Raw genomic sequence first — 18,292 nt, 5'->3', positions numbered from 1 at the left:
TAAAATTAGATGATGGTGATAGTTGTACAAATCTGTGTACATTCTTAAAACCACTAAGTTGTATAAATGGGTGAATTTATGTGAACTATGTCTCAAAAGCTATAAAATAGGTATTTCAATAATTTTTTAAAACAGTGGCATGCTGAAATATGTGCCACTTCTTAAAAATTGAACTTACCAAATATTGTATAATTCTGGAAAGAAATGTAAAACATGGAAGATATGTCCTCACAGAAATGGAAAAGGATTTCAATTGCAGTTCTTCTTCAGACGTCTTTTCAAATATTGAAAAGGAAGTTACACAAGCTATAAAAAATGCCATTGTTGTCACAACAGAGGGCATTAGGAGTTCATCCTTCAATAGAAGAGGTAGCATACTGTAAAGGAAAATTTTAAAAAATCAAAAGAGAATCATCAGTTCAAACCATAACCACTTTGTAAAAAAGTTTTAGTTTACAAGAATCATACTGAAAATATATGGAAATTGGTATGACTTACCTAAATGTTGACACAAGTAAAAACCAAGTAGACATAAAAGGAATGTCACTTAAAACTAAGCAGACTGGTCTAAAATGGTAAAGAAAAAAAATTTTTAATACTATAGAATATAATTTCAACTCCTAATTGTAAAAAATATAAACATGTTTTATCTGTCTGATTTTCAGGGGTAGCTTACAAAAAGCCAGGAAGGTCTTCACATGCACTACTGATTCATTTTTTTAAACAGTCCAGACTAAATTAGCCTAGACATAGGCACAGAGGTGTCAACTCCTCATAATAACTGGAAAACTGCTGCTTCCAGTATGCCATTAATGGAACTTTTTTTCTCTATCATACAGACAAGTAGCTTAAAAAAAGGATCAGATAAACAAATCTGAGAAGGCTTTGTCATATATTTCGTACTACTTGGTAAATATGAATTCCCAGTATTGTTGTTTTCAAACATGTCTTTTGTGTTCTTTCATGTTACATATTACTCCACTAAGTTAAAACTAGAGTTATGGCAGGCAAGATTGTCATGCCGCTGGAGAGGACAAGAGAGACAAGAGGATAAAGGAAAACAAATTGATAATAGTAAAATTAAAAGGAGGAAGAAATTAGTAGGAAGAGCTACATGAAAAGGGCAATAGTATAGGAACAGGAAGCACAATACCAATAACTGGAACCACAGGCTTTATCAAATAGTTGTTTAGGGGCCAGGCACAGTGGCTCATGCCTGTAATCCCAGCACTTTGGTAGGCTAAGGCAGATAGATCACTTGAGATCAGGAGTTCGAGACCAGCCTGGCCACCATGGTGAAACCCCATCTCTACTAAAAATACAAAAAAATTAGCTGGGCTTGGTGGTGCATGCCTGTAATCCCAGCTACTCAGGAGGCTGAGGCAAGAGAATTGCTTGAACCCAGGAGGAGGAGGTTGCAGTAAGCTGAGATTGTACCACTGCACTCCAGCCTGGGCAACAAAGTAAGACGACAGAGTGAGACATCATCTCCAAAAAACAAACAAAAAAAAGCTATTTACGGTCATAGCTCTAAGCCCTAGGACCTCCTTACAACTCCTGCTCCAGTACCTTTGGGATTCAATTATGGCAAAGCTCCTTTGATTGCCAATCTGAAGCCCTGAGTCCTGGTCCCCATGTTTTCCATTATTTACGTGTGACCTTGAGCAAATGATTAATCTATTAAGTGGAAATGGAAACAATAATGATGACTTGTGTTTTCTTTTGTTGTTGTTGTTGTTTTGTTTTGTTTTGTTTTGTTTTGTTTGTTTTTGAGATGGAGTCTTGCTCTTGTTGCCTAGGCTAGAGTGCAATGGTGTGATCTCAGCTCACTGCAACCTCTGCCTCCCAGGTTTAAGCAATTCTCCTGCCTCAGGCTCCCGAGTAGCTGGGATTACAGGAATATGCCACCATACTTGGCTAATTTTGTATTTTTAGTAAAGATGGGGTTTCAGCATGTTGGTCATGCTGATCTCGAACTTCTGACCCCAGGTGCAAGAAGATCACTTGAGCCCAGGAGTTCAAGACCAGCCTAGAGAACTTAACAAGATACCATCTCTATAAAAAAAATTTAAAAATTAGCCTGGCATGGTGATGGATGCCTGGGGTACTAGTTACTTGGGAGGCTGAAGTGGGAGGCTCACTTGAGCCCAGGAGTCGGAGGCTACAGTGAGCTATGACTGTGCCACTGTGCCTGAGTAACTGAGGAAGACCTTGTCTCTTAAAAAAACTTATTACATATAAGCACTGATCTGAAAGGAATACAAAGATGATTATAACTCAGCTCCTAACTTCAAAGTACTTAAAATTCATCACCAAACAGCAAAATCCCCTACATCCTCAACCTTTTCTCTGAACCCCTCCCTTTACCACCTTGTTTGAAACAATGCCTGGCTCTCTACTCTGAAGACAATACTGCCTTCTGCCCTCTCAACTGTGCCTATTTTTGTTGTTTCCACAGTCTTCAAGTGATTTGGCCTGGAGGTGGGAGGTAGCCTCCTTGATCTTCCTCACTACTTTCATACCGGTTCTCCCTCTGTCCACCCTAGTAATCTCCAGCTTTGAAGCTCTTGTTATAACACTTTATCCCCTATTATTCCTCATCTTGTAATTACTGACCAACCAGAGGGTTGCTTCCCTCATGACCCAAAGATTTCAGCTCCTTTCTCACTATCACTCTCTACAAACCAACTTAATTCTTGGCAATTTTAACATATACATAGATCTTCCAAACGCCTCTTATTTGCTAGAACGCCTCTCTTCTAGGGATCTCATCTTTAATCCTGTCCCTTAGGGTCGTACTTTAGACTGCAACTCCTCCATGATCAGTTCATGAACTGTACTCTCACCACTCTCTGGCCTTTTAGTGCAACTCCAACAATCTTTTGATTGTTCCTTTTCACTTTCCCTCATCCCTTTGATGGCCTTTTCCCTTTTTACCTACCTTAAATTCTAAGGTCAATCATTATAATCACTCTCATGCATTCATCTTATGCCCTCAAGCAAGGGAGTTATCCTCACTAGACAAAACCGTAAACCTGGAAATACCCAACTCTCCACCAGCACTTACTCCAACCATACCGAACAACTGCTTTAGAGAAAAACATCTACCCATACTAACTGGTCTCATTTTAAATACATGATCATGATATTCAATTGTCCTGCAATTACTATATATTTCCCTGGTCCATTTACACTCTGTCTCTCCTTAGAAAAATGTTTTCACACTTCTCCCTCCTACTTCCAACAGCTTCAACCCACTCTTGGCTAATGAGTTTCTCTCTCACTTCAATAAAAAACTTGAAGCAGTTAAAAGAGAACTTTCACAGATGCCCACTCACATTTACTCTCTTCCCACCATTTCTACCAGTATAGCCTATTCACCCCTTTTACTAAAGAGGAACTCTTCATACATCTGTCCGATGCCCGTTCTTCCATTTGTGCTCTAGCTCCTACCCCATCTCCCTTACTTAAGGACAGTGCTCCAGAAACTCTTCCTTCTCTTCAGATCCTGTACTGTCAGTTTCCTTCTCTGCTGATCATTCCCCTGCCTTTATTGCTCCTCTCTTAAAGAAATCAACCAACCTATCTTGACCCCATTTTCTCCACCAATTATTCCCCTATTTTTCTGCTTCCTTTTCAACAAAACTCCTCTGAAGAACAGTCTACCTTCCTCACACCATGCATAAAAACTCAACTGGGCACAGTGGCCCAGGCATGTAATCCCAGCACTTTGGGAGGCCAAGACGGGTGATCACTTGAGGTCAGGAAGTCAAGACCAGCCTGGCCAACATGATGTAACCCCGGTCTCTACTAAAAATACAAAAAATTAGCTGGGCATGGTGGCGTGTGCCTGTAATCCCAGCTACTCAGGAGGCTGAGGCAGGAGAATTGCCTGAACCCAGGAGGCGGAGGTTGCGGTGAGCCGAGATCGCGCCATTGCACTCCAGCCTGGGTAACAAGAGCGAAACTCCATCTCAAAAAAATAAATAAATAAATAAATAAAATAAAATAAAAATAGGCCAGGTGTTGTGGCAGGCACCTGCAGTCCCAGCTACTTGGGAGGCTGAGGCAGGAGAATCACTTGAATCCAAGAGGTGGAGGTTGTAGTGAGCCAAGACTGCAATGCACCACTGCACTCCAGCCTGGGTGACAGAGCAAGACTCCATCTCAAAAAAAAAAAAAAAAAAAAAAAATTAAACAAAAATGGATCAAAGACATAAATATAAGAGCTAAATCCGTAAAACTCTTAGAAGGAAAGTTAGGGTAAATCTTTATTTCCTTCAGTTTGGCACTGGTTTCTTAGATATATACAAAAAATACAATCGATAAAAGAAAAGATAGATAAATTACACCATCAAAATTAAAAACTTTTGTGCATCAAAGAACACTATCAAGAAGGTAAAAAAGACAACTCAAAGAATGGTAGAAAACATTTGCAAATTATTTGCAAATCATCTATCTGATAAAGGTTAATACCCGGAATATATAAAGAATGCCTAAAACTCAAAAAATGACAACCCAATTAAAAACTGGGCAAAGGATTTAAATAGGCTTGTCTCCAAAGAAGATAGACATATTGTGCCAACAAGCACATAAAGAGATGCTCGATATCATTAGTCATTAGGGAAATGCAAATCAGAGTCACAATTATATACCACTCATACCCACTAACATGGCTATAATCAAAATGATGGAAAATAACAAGTGCTATCAAGGATATGGAGAAATTGAAGCCTTCCTATATTACTAGTGGGAATGTTAAATGGTGTGGCCACTGTGGAAAAGTTTGGTGGTTCTTCAATAAGTTAAATACAAAACTGCCATGTGATTCTGCAATTCTACTCCTGGGTACATACTCAAAAACGTGTACAAGACTATTCACACTGGCACTACTGACAACAGCCAAAAGGTGGAATCAACCCAACATCCATGAACTGATGAATGATGAACAAAATGTAGTGTATCGATACAATGCAATACGGGCATAAAAGAGAATACAGGTCCGACACAACATGGATGAACCCTGAAAATATTAACAACCTAGACACAAAAGAATATTATATGATTCCATTTATATGAAATATCCAGAATAGACAAACTTTTTTTTTATCAGCAGGAAATCTTTCTTTAATCTTTATATATATATATTTTATTGCACTTTAGGTTCTGGGGTACATGTGCAGAACATGCAGGATTGCTGCATAGGTACCTAAATGGCAATGTGGTTTGCTGCCTCCATCCCCCCATCACCTATATCTGGCATTTCTCCCCATGTTATCCCTCCTCAAATTCCGTGCCCCCCCACCGTCCCTCCCCACTCCCCCACCAACAGACCCCAGTGTGTGATGCTCCCCTCCCTGTGTCCATGTGTTCTCATTGTTCAACACCCATCTATGAGTGAGAACATGCAGTGTTTGATTTTCTATTCTTGTGTCAGTTTGCTGAGAATGATGGTTTCCAGATTAATCAATGTCCCTACAAAGGACACAAACTCATTGTTTTTTATGGCTGCATAGTATTCCATGGTGTATATGTGCCACATTTTCCCTGTCCAGTCTATCATTGATGGGCATTTGGGTTGGTTCCAGGTCTTTGCTATTGTAAACAGTGCCACAATGAACATATGTGTGCATGTGTCTTTATAATAGAACAATTTATATTCCTTTGGATATATACCCAGTAATGGGATTGCTGGGTCAAATGGAATTTCTATTTCTAGGTCCTTGAGGAATCAGCACATTGTTTTCCACAATGGTTGAATTAATTTACACTCCCACCAACAGTATAAAAGTGTTCCTATTTCTCCACATCCTCTCCAGCATATGTGGTCTCCAGATTTTTTAATGATCGCCATTCTAACTGGCCTGAGATGGCATCTCAGTGTGGTTTTGATTTGCAATTCTCTAATGACCAGTGATGATGAGCATTTTTTTTCATGTTTGTTGGCCTCATAAATGTCTTCTTTTGAAAAGTGTCTGTTCATATCCTTCACCCACTTTTGAATGGGCTTGTTTTTTTCTTGTAAATCCGTTTTAGTTCTTTGTAGATTCTGGATATTAGCCCTTTGTCAGATGGGTAGATTGCAAAAATTTTTTCCCATTCTGTTGGTTGCTGGTTCACTCTAATGATTGTTTCTTTTGCTGTGCAGAAGCTCTGGAGTTTAATTAGATCTCATTTGTCTATTTTGGCTTTTGTTGCTATTGCTTTTGGTGTTTTAGTCATGAAGTCCTTGCCTATGCCTACGTCCTGGATGGTTTTGCCTAGGTTTTCTTCTAGGGTTTTTATGGTGTTATGTCTTTTCTTTTTTCTTTTTTTTTGAGACGGAGTTTCGCTCTTGTTACCCAGGCTGGAGTGCAATGGCACGATCTCGGCTCACGGCAACCTCCGCCTCCTGGGTTCAGCCAATTCTCCTGCCTCAGCTCCTGAGTAGCTGGGATTACAGGCATGCGCCACCATACCCAGCTGATTTTTTGTATTTTTAGTAGAGATGGGGTTTCACCATGTTGGGAGTTACGTCTTATGTTTAAGTCTTTAATCCATCTGGAGTTAATTTTAGTGTAAGGTGCCAGGAAGGAGTCCAGTTTCTGCTTTCTGCACATGGCTAGCCAGTTTTCCCAACACCATTTATTAAACAGGGAATCCTTTCCCCATTGCTTGTTTTTGTCAGGTTTGTCAAAGATCAGATGGTTGTAGATGTGTGGCATTGCCTCCAAGGCCTCTGTTATGTTCCATTGGTCTATACCTCTGTTTTGGTACCAGTACTATGCTGTTTTGATTACTGTAGCCTTGTAGTATAGTTTGAAGTGAGGTAGCGTGATGCCTCCAGCTTTGTTCTTTTTGCTTAAACTAGTCTTGGCTATGTGGGCTCTCTTTTTGTTCCATATGAAGTTTAAGGTGGTTTTTTCCAGTTCTGTAAAGAGGGTCATAGGTAGCTTGAAGAGGATAGCATTGAATCTATAAATTACTTTGGGCAGTATGGCCATTTTCGCAATATTGAACCTTCCTAACCAGGAGCATGGAATGTTTTTCCATCTGTTTGTGTCCTCTCTTATTTCATTGAGCAGTGGTTTGTAGTTCTCCTTGAAGAGGTCCTTTATATCCTTTGTTACTTATATTCCTAGGTATTTTATTCTCTTTGTAGCAATTGTGAATGGCAGTTCGTTCTTGATTTGGCTCTCTTTAAGTCTGTTATTGGTGTATAGGAATGCTTGTGATTTCTGCACAATGATTTTGTATCCTGAGACTTTGCTGAAGTTGCTTATCAGTTTCAGGAGATTTTGGGCTGAGACAATGGGGTCTTTTAAATATACAATCATGTCGTCTGCAAATAGAAACAATTTGACTTCCTCCTTTACTAATTGAATACCCTTTATTTCTTTTTCTTGCCTGATTGCTCTGGCTAGAACTTCCAATACTATATTGAATAGGAGTGGTGAGAGAGGGCATCCTTGTCTAGTGCCAGATTTCAAAGGCAATGCTTCCAGTTTTTGCCTATTCAGTATGATATTCGCTGTAGGTTTGTTGTGAATAGCTTTTATTATTTTGAGATATGTTCTGTCGAAACCTAGTTTATTGAGAGGTTTTAGCATAAAGGCTGTTAAGTTTTGTTGAAGGCCTTCTCTGCATCTATTGAGATAATCATGTGGTTTTTGTCTTTGGTTCTGTTTATGTGGTGGATTACGTTTATAGACTTGCATATGTTGAACTAGTCTTGCATCCCTGGGATGAAGCCTACTTGATGGTGATGGATAAGCTTTTTGGTGTGCTGTTGCAATTGGTTTGCCTCTATTTTATTGAAGATTTTTGCATCTATATTCATCATGGATATTGGCCTGAAGTTTTCTTTTTTTGTTGGTCTCTGCTGGGTTTTGGTATCAGGATGATGTTGGTCTAATAAAATGATTTGGGAAGGATTTCCTCTTTTTGGATTGTTTGGAATAGTTTCAAGAGTGGTACCAGCTCCTCTTAATATGTGTGGTAGAATTCTGCTGTGAACCCATCTGGAATTGAGCTTTTTTTGGTTGGTAGGCTATTAATTGCTGCCTCAACTTCAGCCCTTGTTATTGGTCTATTCAAGGTTTCGACTTCTTCCTGGTTTAGGCTTGGGAGAGTGCGAGTATCCAGGAATTTATCCATTTCTTCCAGGCTTACTGGTTTATGTGCATAGAGTTGTTTGTAATAATCTCTGATGGTAGTTTGTATTTCTGTGGAATCAGTGGTGATATCCCCTTTATCGTTTTTTATTGCGTCTATTTGATTCTTTTCTCTTTTCTTTTTTATTAATCTGGCTAGCAGTCTACTTTGTTGATCTTTTCAAAAACCCAGCTCCTGGATTTATTGATTTTTTGGAGGGATTTTTTGTATCTCTGTCTCCTTCAGTTCTGCTCTGATCTTAGTTATTTCTTGTCTTCTGCTAGGTTTTGAGTTTTTTTGATCTTGCTCCTCTAGCTCTTTCAATTTTGATGATAGGGTGTTGATTTTAGATCTTTCCTTGCTTATCATATGGGCATTTATTACTACAAATTTTCCTCTAGACATTGCTTTAAATGTGTCCCAGAGTTTCTGTTATACTGTGTCCTCGTTCTCGTTGGTTTTGAAGATCATCTTTATTTCTGCTTCATTTCATTGTTTATCCAGTCAACATTCAAAAGCCAGTTGTTCAGTTTCTATGAAGTTGCGCGGTTCTGAGTGAGTTTCCTAACCTTGAGTTCTAATTTGATTGCACTGTGGTCTGAGAGACTGTTTGTTATAATTTCTGTTCTTCTGCAGTTGCTGAGGAGTGATTTACTTCCAATTATGTGGTCAAGTTTAGAGTAGGTGTGATGTGGTGCTGAGAAGAATGTATATTCTGTGGATTTGGGATGGAGAGTTCTGTAGATGTCTATTAGGTTTGCTTGGTCCAGATCTGAGTTCAAGTCCTGGATATCCTTGTTAATTTTCTGTCTTGTTGATCTAATATTGACAGTGGAGTGTTAAAGTCTCCCACTATTATTGTGTAGGAGTCTAAGTCTCTTTCTAGTCATTAAGAACTTGCTTTATGTATCTGGGTGCTCCTGTATTGGATGCATACATATTTAGGATCGTTAGCTCTTCTTGTTGCATCGATCCTTTTGCCATTATGTAATGCCCTTCTTTGTCTCTTTTGATCTTTGTTGGTTTAAAGTCTATTTTATCAGAGACTAGGATTGCAACTCCTGCTTTTTTTTTGCCCCCTCTTTGCTTGGTAAATCTTCCTCCATCCCTTTATTTTGAGCCTATGTGTGTCCTTGCACAGGAAATGGGTTTCCTGGATACAGCACACCGATGGGTTTTCACTTTTTATCCAATTTGCCAGTCTGTGTCTTTTGATTGGGGCATTTATCCCATTTACGTTTAAGGTTAATATTGTTATGTGTGAATTTGATCCTGCCATTTTGTTGCTAGCTGGTTGCTTATCCCATTAGTTGATGCAGTTTCTTGATTGTGTTGATGCTCTTTACCATTTGGTATGTTTTTGGAGTGGCTGGTACTGGTTGTTCCTTTCTATGTTTAGTGCTTCTTTCAGGAGCTCTTGTAAGGCAGGCCTGGGGGTGATGAAATTGCTCAGCAATTGCTTGTTCATAAAGGATTTTATTTCTCCTTTGCTTATGAAGCTTAGTTTGGCTGGATATGAAATTCTAGGTTGAAAGTTCTTTTCTTTAAGGATGTTGAATATTGGCCCCCACTCTCTTCTGGCTTGTAGGGTTTCTGCTGAGAGATTCACTGTGAGTCTAATGGGCTTCCCTTTGTGGGTAACCTGACCTTTCTCTTTGGCTGCCCTTAGCATTTTTTCCGTCATTTCAACACTGGTGAATCTGATGATTATGTGCCTTGGAGTTGCTCTTCTTGAGGAATATCTTTGTGGTGGTCTCTGTATTTCCTGGACTTGAATATTGGCCTGCCTTGCTAGGTTGGGGAAGTTCTCCTGGATAATATCCTGAAGAGTGTTTTCCAGCTTGGATTCATTCTCTCCATCACATTCAGGTATATCTATCAAATGCAGATTAGGTCTTTTCACATAATCCCATATTTCTTGGAGGCTTTGTTCATTTCTTTTCACTCTTTTTTCTCTAATCTTGCCTTCTCATTTTATTTCATTGAGTTGATCTTCAATCTCTGATATCCTTTCTTCTGCTTGGTTGATTTGGCTATTGAAACTTATGTATGCTTCGCGAAGTTCTCATGTGTTTTTCAGCTTCATCGGGTCATTTATATTTCTTCTCTAAGCCATTTACTCTTGTTAGCATTTCGTCAAACCTTTTTTCAAGGTTCTTAGTTTCTTTGCTTTAGGTTAGAACATGTTCTTTTAGCTCACAGAAGTTTGTTATTACCCACCTTCTGAAGCCTGTTTCTGTCAATTCATCAAACTCATTCTCCATCCAGCCTTGTTCCCTTGCTGGTGAGGAGTTATGATCCCTTGGAGGAGGAGTGGCATTCTGGTTTTGGGTGTTTTCATCCTTTTTGCACTGGTTTCTTCCCATCTTTGTGGATTTATCTACCTGTGGTCTTTGTAGTTGATGACTTTTGGCTGAGGTCTCTGAGTGGACATCCTTTTTGTTGATGATGAAGTTATTTCTGTGTTTTAGTTTTCCTTCTAACAGTCAGGCCCCTCTGCTGTAGGACTGCTGGAGGTCCATTCCAGACCCTGCTTGCCTAGGGATCATCTGCGGCGGCTACAGAACAGTAAGGGTAGCTGCCAGTTTCTTCTTCTGTTATCTTCATCCTAGGATACCTGCCGGATGTCAGCCTGAGCTCTCCTTTATGAGGTGTCTCTTTGGATATACCAGGGTCAGGGAGCTGCTTGAAGAGACAGTCTGACCCTTAAAGGAGCTCAGGTGCTGAGCTGTGAGCTCCGTTGTTCTGTTCAGAGATGCTGGGCAGGTATATTTAAGTCTGCTGCAGCAGAACTCATAACCGCTTTTTTTCCCAGGTGTTCTGTCCTGAGAAGGTGGGGCTTTATTTATAAATTCCTGACGTGCTGCTCCCTTTTATCAGAGAGGCCCTGCCCAGCGAGGAGGTAGCCTAGTCACAGTCTGCCAGCAAAGGCATTGTCAAGCTTCCATGGGCACTGCCCAGCTGCTGTATGAACTTCCTTGTGGTTTTACTTATAGAGTTATAGTTAGAGCTGCCTCAGTAATAGCAGTCTGCCTCAGTAATGGCGGACTGCCTCGGTAATGGCGGACTGCCTCGGTAATGGCGGACTGCCTCGGTAATGGCGGACTGCCTCGGTAATGGCCGACTGCCTCTGTAGTGGTGGACTGCCTCGGTAATGGCAGACACCCTTCACTCCACAGAGCTGGACTGTCCCGGGTACAGCTGCATTGCTGTGAAACTCTCAGTCCAGAGCGTTTCAGATTGTTGGTCTTTGTGGGAGTGGGACCCACCAAGCCAGAGAGTTGAATGGGCAGCTCTGTCTCCCATGTGTTCCAGGCACCAGTTGAAACAGCTGCCCAGATTTGTGTGAGTTTTTGTGCAGAGACCTGCTACACTGGCTGAAACCCCATGCTGGAAACTCGTGCTGCTTTTCAGCCTGGGAATCTCCTGGTCTGTGGGCAGTAATAACTAGTTTGGAAATGTGGTGATCACTCACCCTCTGCGTTGTTCTTGCTGGGAACTACACTCCAGAGCTATTCCTATTTGGCCATCCCAGAATAGACAAATCTACAGAGATTTGCCAAAAGCAGATTAGTAGTTAGAGGGACGGGGGGAAGGGAAAATGGAAAGTGACTGCTTTGGGTATGGGATTTCCTTTTGTGGCAATGAAGATGTTCTGGAAGTAGATATTGGTGATGCTGGCAGAACAGTGTGAATGTACTAATTCACAATGTAAAATTTTGGCTATGTGTACTTTACCGCAATTTAAAAAATAATTTTAAAACTTTCTTTTAAAAAATGAATTATCGGCCAGGCACAGTGGCTCACACCTGTAATCCCAGCACTTTTGGAGGCTGAGGTGGGGGATCATTTGAGGTCAGAAGTTCAAGACCAGCCTGGCCAACATGGTGAAATTCTATCTCTACCAAAAAATACAAAAATTAGTTGGGTGTAGTAGTGCTGCCTGTAATCCCAGCTACTCAGAAGGTTGAGGTGGGAGAATCACTTGAACCCAGGAGGCAGAGGCTGCAGTGAGCCAAGATCATGCCACTGTACTCTAGCATGGGTGACAGAATAAGATCCTGTCTCAAAAAAAAAAAAAAAAAAAGAATTATCCCTAGTTCCATATTGCTAAGGCAAATATGTTCTCAGCTCTCATCTTACTTGGCCTGTTAGCAGCATCTGATGCAACTGATCACCTCATTTCCTTAAAGCACCTTCTATTTTATTATGATACTTTAAGTTCTGAGATACATGCAGAAAATGTGCAGGTTTGTTACATAGGTATACACATGCCATGGTGGTTTGCTGCACCCATCAATCCATCATTTACATTAGTTATTTCTTCTCCTAATGCTCTACCTCCCCTAGTCCCCCACAGGCCCCAGTGTGTGATGTTCCCCTCCCTGTGTCCATGTGTTCTTATTGTTCAACTCCCACTTATAAGTAAGAACATGTGGTGTTTGGTTTTCTGTTCCTGTGCTAGTTTGCTGAGAATGATGGTTTCCAGATTCATCCATGTCCCTGCAAAGGATATGAACGCATCCTTTATTATGGCTGTATAGTGTTCCATGGTGTATATGTGCCATTGATGGGCATTGAGTTTGGTTCCAAATCTTTGCTATTGTGAACAGTGCTGCAATAAACATACGTGTGTATGTGTCTTTATAATAGAATTATTTATAATCCTTTGGGTATATACCCAGTAATGGGATAGCTGGTTGAAATGGTATTTCTACTTCTAGATTTTTGAGGAATTGCCACACTGTCTTCCACAATGGTTGAACTAATTTACACTCCCACCAACGGTGTAAAAGCATTCCTATTTCTCCACATCCTCTCCAGCATCTGTTGTTTCCTGACTTTTTAATAATCACTATTCTAATGTGAGATGGTATCTCATTGTGGTTTTGATATGCATTTCTAAAACACCTTGTTCACTTATCATCCAGGATGCTAACTCTCATGGTTTTCATCTTACCTCATCAGCCATTCCTATTTACCTCTTTTTCCAGACCTCTTAACACTGGGGGACTCAGGACTCAGTCCTTGGTCCTCTTCTGTTTATACTCACTTATTTGGTGATCTGATCCAGTCTCTTAACTTTAAATATCATTTCTACTGACAAACTCCTAAACTTTCGTCTCCAGCTCAACCTCTCTGGAACTCTACTCATACATCCACTCCAGTCTCCTATCCATATGCTGAAATCTAGATCTCTGCTTGGATGTCCAAAGGCTTGTCCAACACTTGGGAATGTTTTACCCTGTCCAATCCTAGCCTAATCCTGCTCCACTCCTCATCCCAGTCAGTAGCTATTCCATCCTTCTAGTTCCAAGCCAAAAACCATGGACATGCCTTTGATTTTTCTCCTTCCCTCATATGCTACATCTATACACTATATCCACAATGTGACTGCTTCTCACCTCTTCCACTATTACTATCTTGATCCCAGTCTCCACCATCTCTCACCTGGATTACAGCAATAGCTTTCTAAGTAGTCTCCATGTTTTCTACCGTGGCTCCATACAATCTATACTTGACCCACGGCAAGAGTGATCCGTTTAAAACATCAAGTCAGATTACATTTCTTACTTACTCAAAACCCTCTCATAGCTCTCTATTCCCTTCAGAATAAAAATCAAAGTTCTTAATATAGACTACAAGGTCCTACATGATTTGGACCCATTACCTCTTTGACTTCACCTCCTGTTACTCCCTGCTTTCATCACTCCACTCTGACCACATTGGCCAGTTTGTTGTTTTCTACACATACTCAGTGTACCATCTTAGGGCCTTGGCACTGGCTGTCCCCCTGCCTGAATGTTATTCTCCCAGATATCCATACAGCTAAATTTCTGCCCTCCTCATCTCTACAATGAGGTCTGCCTTGACATCTGTGTTTAAAATTGTAACCTCTACTTGCATCCTATCCTCCAGTACTCCCAATTACTCTTGCTCTGTTTTATTTCTCCATCATGATATTTATTACCTTCCAACACACTAATTTCTTTTTATTTTTTATTAGTGTCTGTCCTTAAGAATGATAGCTAAGAAGGCAGGGATTTTTGTCTGGAATATATCCCAAGTGCACAGAACAGTGCTGGATAAATAGTAGGCACTCAATAAATATTTACTGAATGAAATATTTAATGATAGGATTAGCTGGGACCAGGTCAAAAGGAACGTTTAATGCAAATGTAATATCATTTACCAAAAATAGATTAAAGCCATGCACTGTTACAAATAATATAGGTGCATTTGTAGAAAATGAACCCAAGAAGTTCAGTGTCTAAGAACTAATCTGGTCTGATAACAGGTCCTGAATGAGCTGCCTTTCTATGAGTAGAAATTCTGGGGAAATCTATTAATACATGATTGAAAGTAATGCCTTTCCACAGTTTCATCCCCTGGTGATTTGTGTAGGGTCAGCCTAGCCTCATATAATAGTGGTAAGCTCTAACTCAGGTTTGGGCCTCAGGGGATGGCATTAAGCAGCCTTCCCAGTCTACAATGATACAAAACTGTTTTACTTAGAGCCAAGAAGCCTTCCACACTGGTCAGCCCAGCTCTGCACTAAGGTTTTAGTCCAAAGTTCCACTAATAAAAGCAATACTGCCTGCGATTTGTCATTGGTCATTCTGTACATGTATCTTTCACAGGAACCTAGTGAACACAGGGTGAGGGGTAGAGCAGTAGTGGGTTGGGATTGACCTAGAAGAAGATTTCAGTATTCCAAAGGGTTCTATGCAAATAATATTTTAACATTAGGATATTATACTCCCAGCTGTCACCCACTGCTTTCTATGAAGGCCAGGAAAAAAATTTAATGCTTCTAAAACAAAGTAGTCTGGCTACAGATTACCAATAGGGTCTAAACTAAGCTTGTGGCAAAAAAGAGAAGGGAGGCAACATACAAACGACCCTATGGAAGTAAATGGAAAGAAGAAGGCTACTGAATAGATGTGGAAATGAATGAAATGAAAAAAGCAAAGTGACAAACAGGCTCCAATCAGATGAAAACCTCTTTGAAGGATGTATTTTTTATATATCCTTCCAACACATTAACTTTTTGTTTTTATTTTTTTTATTAGCATCTGTCCTTAAGAATGATAGCTAAGAAGGCAGGGATTTTTGTCTGGAATATATTCCAAGTGCACAGAACAGTGCCTGACAAATAGTAGGCACTCAATAAGTATTTATTGAATGAAATATTTGTTTAATGATATGATTAGCTGGGACCAGGTTAAAAGGAATTGTTAATGCAAACTGTAGCATGTAGAAAACATAAATGAAAAAACAGGAAGAAAGTAAAACTATGTCAATAATATTCTATCAAAGTTTTTCAGTTTAAAATATATTTTATAAAGAAATAAAATCAGAACTTCTGGAAAAAAACATGACTATGAAATAATTTTATGCAAAGATGTAAGATTTGTGTAGTTTTGTTTTGCATTAAAATATTTGTATGTAAATTATAAAGTTATATTATAAACACATACTTCAAACGTTTCTACTTACAATGATACCAAGAGAATGGATTTTTCATGTACTTGGAAAGAAAATAAAAAGAATGATAGTGCACAGCTAACCTTTAAGAAAAAAGGGGAAAAATGAGATATAACAACTTGCAAAATAGCATATCAAGTTAATTACAAATCTAAATAAAAATAATTTCAATTGAAAGCTTAAAGTTTATTAAAGCTTCTATTTAGAAGTAAAATACCATCACAACACTGATATGCATATGTTAATCAAATTTAAAAATCGAAATATTTTTTCAAAAATCAATGATTATAAAGCTTTAACCATCCAATACAAGTTCATTATACTCAGTTATTAATAAACAAAACTACTAAATACCTTAGACACAACAATCATACATTCATCCTCCCTTGGAATCTCTGACAATTTAAATTTAAAAGCATGAAAGACAAGAAGGTCAGAATCTAAAACTGGCAAAACAAATCTATTTCAGTGTTTTAAAACATGCACTTCAATAAAATGTATTAATGTTTTATAAATTCATCACACGCTATTTGGAGTTTTAAATAAAAAATTATTTTCAGGAGTTTACATTCTGCAAATTAGATATGGATAACTATCCAGTTGCTCAAGCAGAAACTTCGAATCTTATCCATGCTACACATCTAAACCATCAGGAAATAATAGCTATAGCACCTCCTAAATACAATATCCATCCACTTCTCTCCATTCCCCTCTGCTAAGGGTGGCAGAGGAGTGGTCTAAGCCACCCTCCATCTTTGTAGTAGTGCAATAATCTCCTAACTGGTAATACTCCTGCTATATATATACACCAGTATTCATGCTATCAATTACCTCAATTATAGATATGTATTGAGATATAATTCAGGCAAACTTGATTGAAAGAAAAATACTTTTAAAATAATTATAATGGGAAATGTTCTTAAAACTCTCAGAAGTATACAATAAGAATTCAAAGCATGATCAACAAAAACAAAATAACAAAAATCTTACATTTAAAAAGTTTTAACACAATGGCTTCTTTTAAAACATACCAAACAGATAAAAATTAGAAAATAAAGAAAAAAATTTTTTTTCTGCCTTATCCTAAAAGTTATCATCTGTAACACTGCTAAAGTTACTCAAACTCTGAAATTCTATTCCTTTTTTTTTTTACTTCAGATGGAGTCTTGCTCTGTCACCAGGCTGGAGTGCAGTAGCATAATCTTAGCTCACTGCAACATCCATCTCCTGGGTTCAAGCGATTCTTCTGCCTCAACCTCCTGAGAAGCTGGGAATATAAGCAAGTGCCACCACGCCTAGCTAATTTTTGTATTTTTAGTAGAGACTGAGTTTCCTCATGTTGGCCAGAATGGTCTCAATCTCCTAACCTCATGATCCACCCGCCTTGGCCTCCCAAAGCGCTGGGATTACAGGCGTGAGCAACCATGCCTAGCCCATTATCTTTGAAATATGCATTTATTTAGCATTCTATTTCCTAGAAAAACAACAATCTATCATAAGCTTGAAATATATTTCAGGTTAAGCCTACTGAAGATATCAGAGCATTACACCATATCATCCTGTTCTAACTATCCGATAGAATATTAACAACAGATAACTTGGTATCGTCAGAGTTCATTCACAGAATCAAACAACAGAAATCATAAATAAAAAGATAATTAAAAAGTAAAAAGGAACATGAAACTATCCTTTTTGCATATGGTATGAGATCCACTTTTGAAGTATTTCACTGTTATGTACTTTTCTGTCTTCTTTTTATGCAATGTACTTAACTGACAGTCCCAGACTTGGAACCCTAATTTCTAAATGTTGCCTCACATAAGTCCACTAGGACTTACTGTTTTCATATACTAAATGTTCTTGATAGTTTAAAATATATTTTTTAAATGTCATTTTATAGACCATGGCAAACAGGAACAAAATTTTAAATGCCACAGAAATACAACCAAGAAGACTTTGTAAACCTACTCAGAAAAAACCCTAAACTATAGAAAATGCACCCAGTCCATCTTCAAACTGATACAAGTCATCCTCCTAAAACAGACATCTGTCCCCTCCCCTTCTCAAAAATACATTTAAGTTTCTCTTGCACGTAAATCAAACTCCAAACCTTTTCAACTAAGACATTCAAGGTCTTCAGTAATTTGGTCCATTTTTACCCTTATCTCTCACCATATTCTCTCCAATTCTCAACACACACACACACAAAGGTCACCCAAATTATATTGTTTAATAGAATATCCTGTGTCCTTTCCCACCTCTGGACCTTCAACTTCTTCTTCCTGTTTTGAACTTCTCTTCTGCTATATAACCTACTGTTCTAATCTTACCCCATTTTCAAATTTGGGCTCAAATCCCACTTGCCCTAAACAGCATTCTAAAATCTCCCCCTGAGATAGTATCTCCCTTTCCCACACCATCATAGGACTTCATTTGTACCTGATAGAACTTAATACCATCTGTTTTACCACATAACTATTTAAGCTACTTATGTTCTTCGCCACTGTTTTCTGCTTTGTATTCCCTCATTAACTAATAGAAAACAAATTAAATAGCTGAATTAACTGAAAGATTATTCTGATTGCTTAGCTTAGTATCTAACACAGAATCTAAGTATGGGAAACATTCAGTAAATGTCTGCCAAAGAAATGAATGTGTTATTTCCCAACCC

The 18,292-nt window shown here is 38.8% G+C and overlaps 1 protein-coding gene across 6 annotated transcripts in view; it reads right to left on the bottom strand.

Annotated features, from left to right (window-relative positions):
* Window positions 1–18,292, bottom strand: part of ALG6 (ALG6 alpha-1,3-glucosyltransferase) — a 70,301-nt gene that overhangs the window by 9,386 nt on the left and 42,623 nt on the right. For 5 of the 6 annotated variants that reach the window (XM_064372434.1, XM_021667720.2, XM_064372432.1 and 2 more), the window contains 3 exons: window positions 15,634–15,704; window positions 499–567; window positions 179–377 (listed from right to left, as the gene is read on the bottom strand). In XM_064372434.1, coding sequence (XP_064228504.1) covers window positions 179–377; window positions 499–567; window positions 15,634–15,704 — 339 coding nt within the window. The remainder of the gene's footprint in view (window positions 1–178; window positions 378–498; window positions 568–15,633; window positions 15,705–18,292) is intronic. The other variant, XM_021667721.2, reaches the window with a different exon arrangement.

The sequence above is a fragment of the Aotus nancymaae genome, unplaced genomic scaffold, assembly GCF_030222135.1.
Source record: "Aotus nancymaae isolate 86718 unplaced genomic scaffold, 86718_ANA_hifiasm-v0.15.2.pri h1tg000007l, whole genome shotgun sequence".
Taxonomy (NCBI): Eukaryota; Metazoa; Chordata; class Mammalia; order Primates; family Aotidae; genus Aotus; species Aotus nancymaae.
The sequence above is the reverse complement of the archived record's forward strand: the minus strand, read 5'-3'. Positions and strand labels throughout refer to the sequence as shown.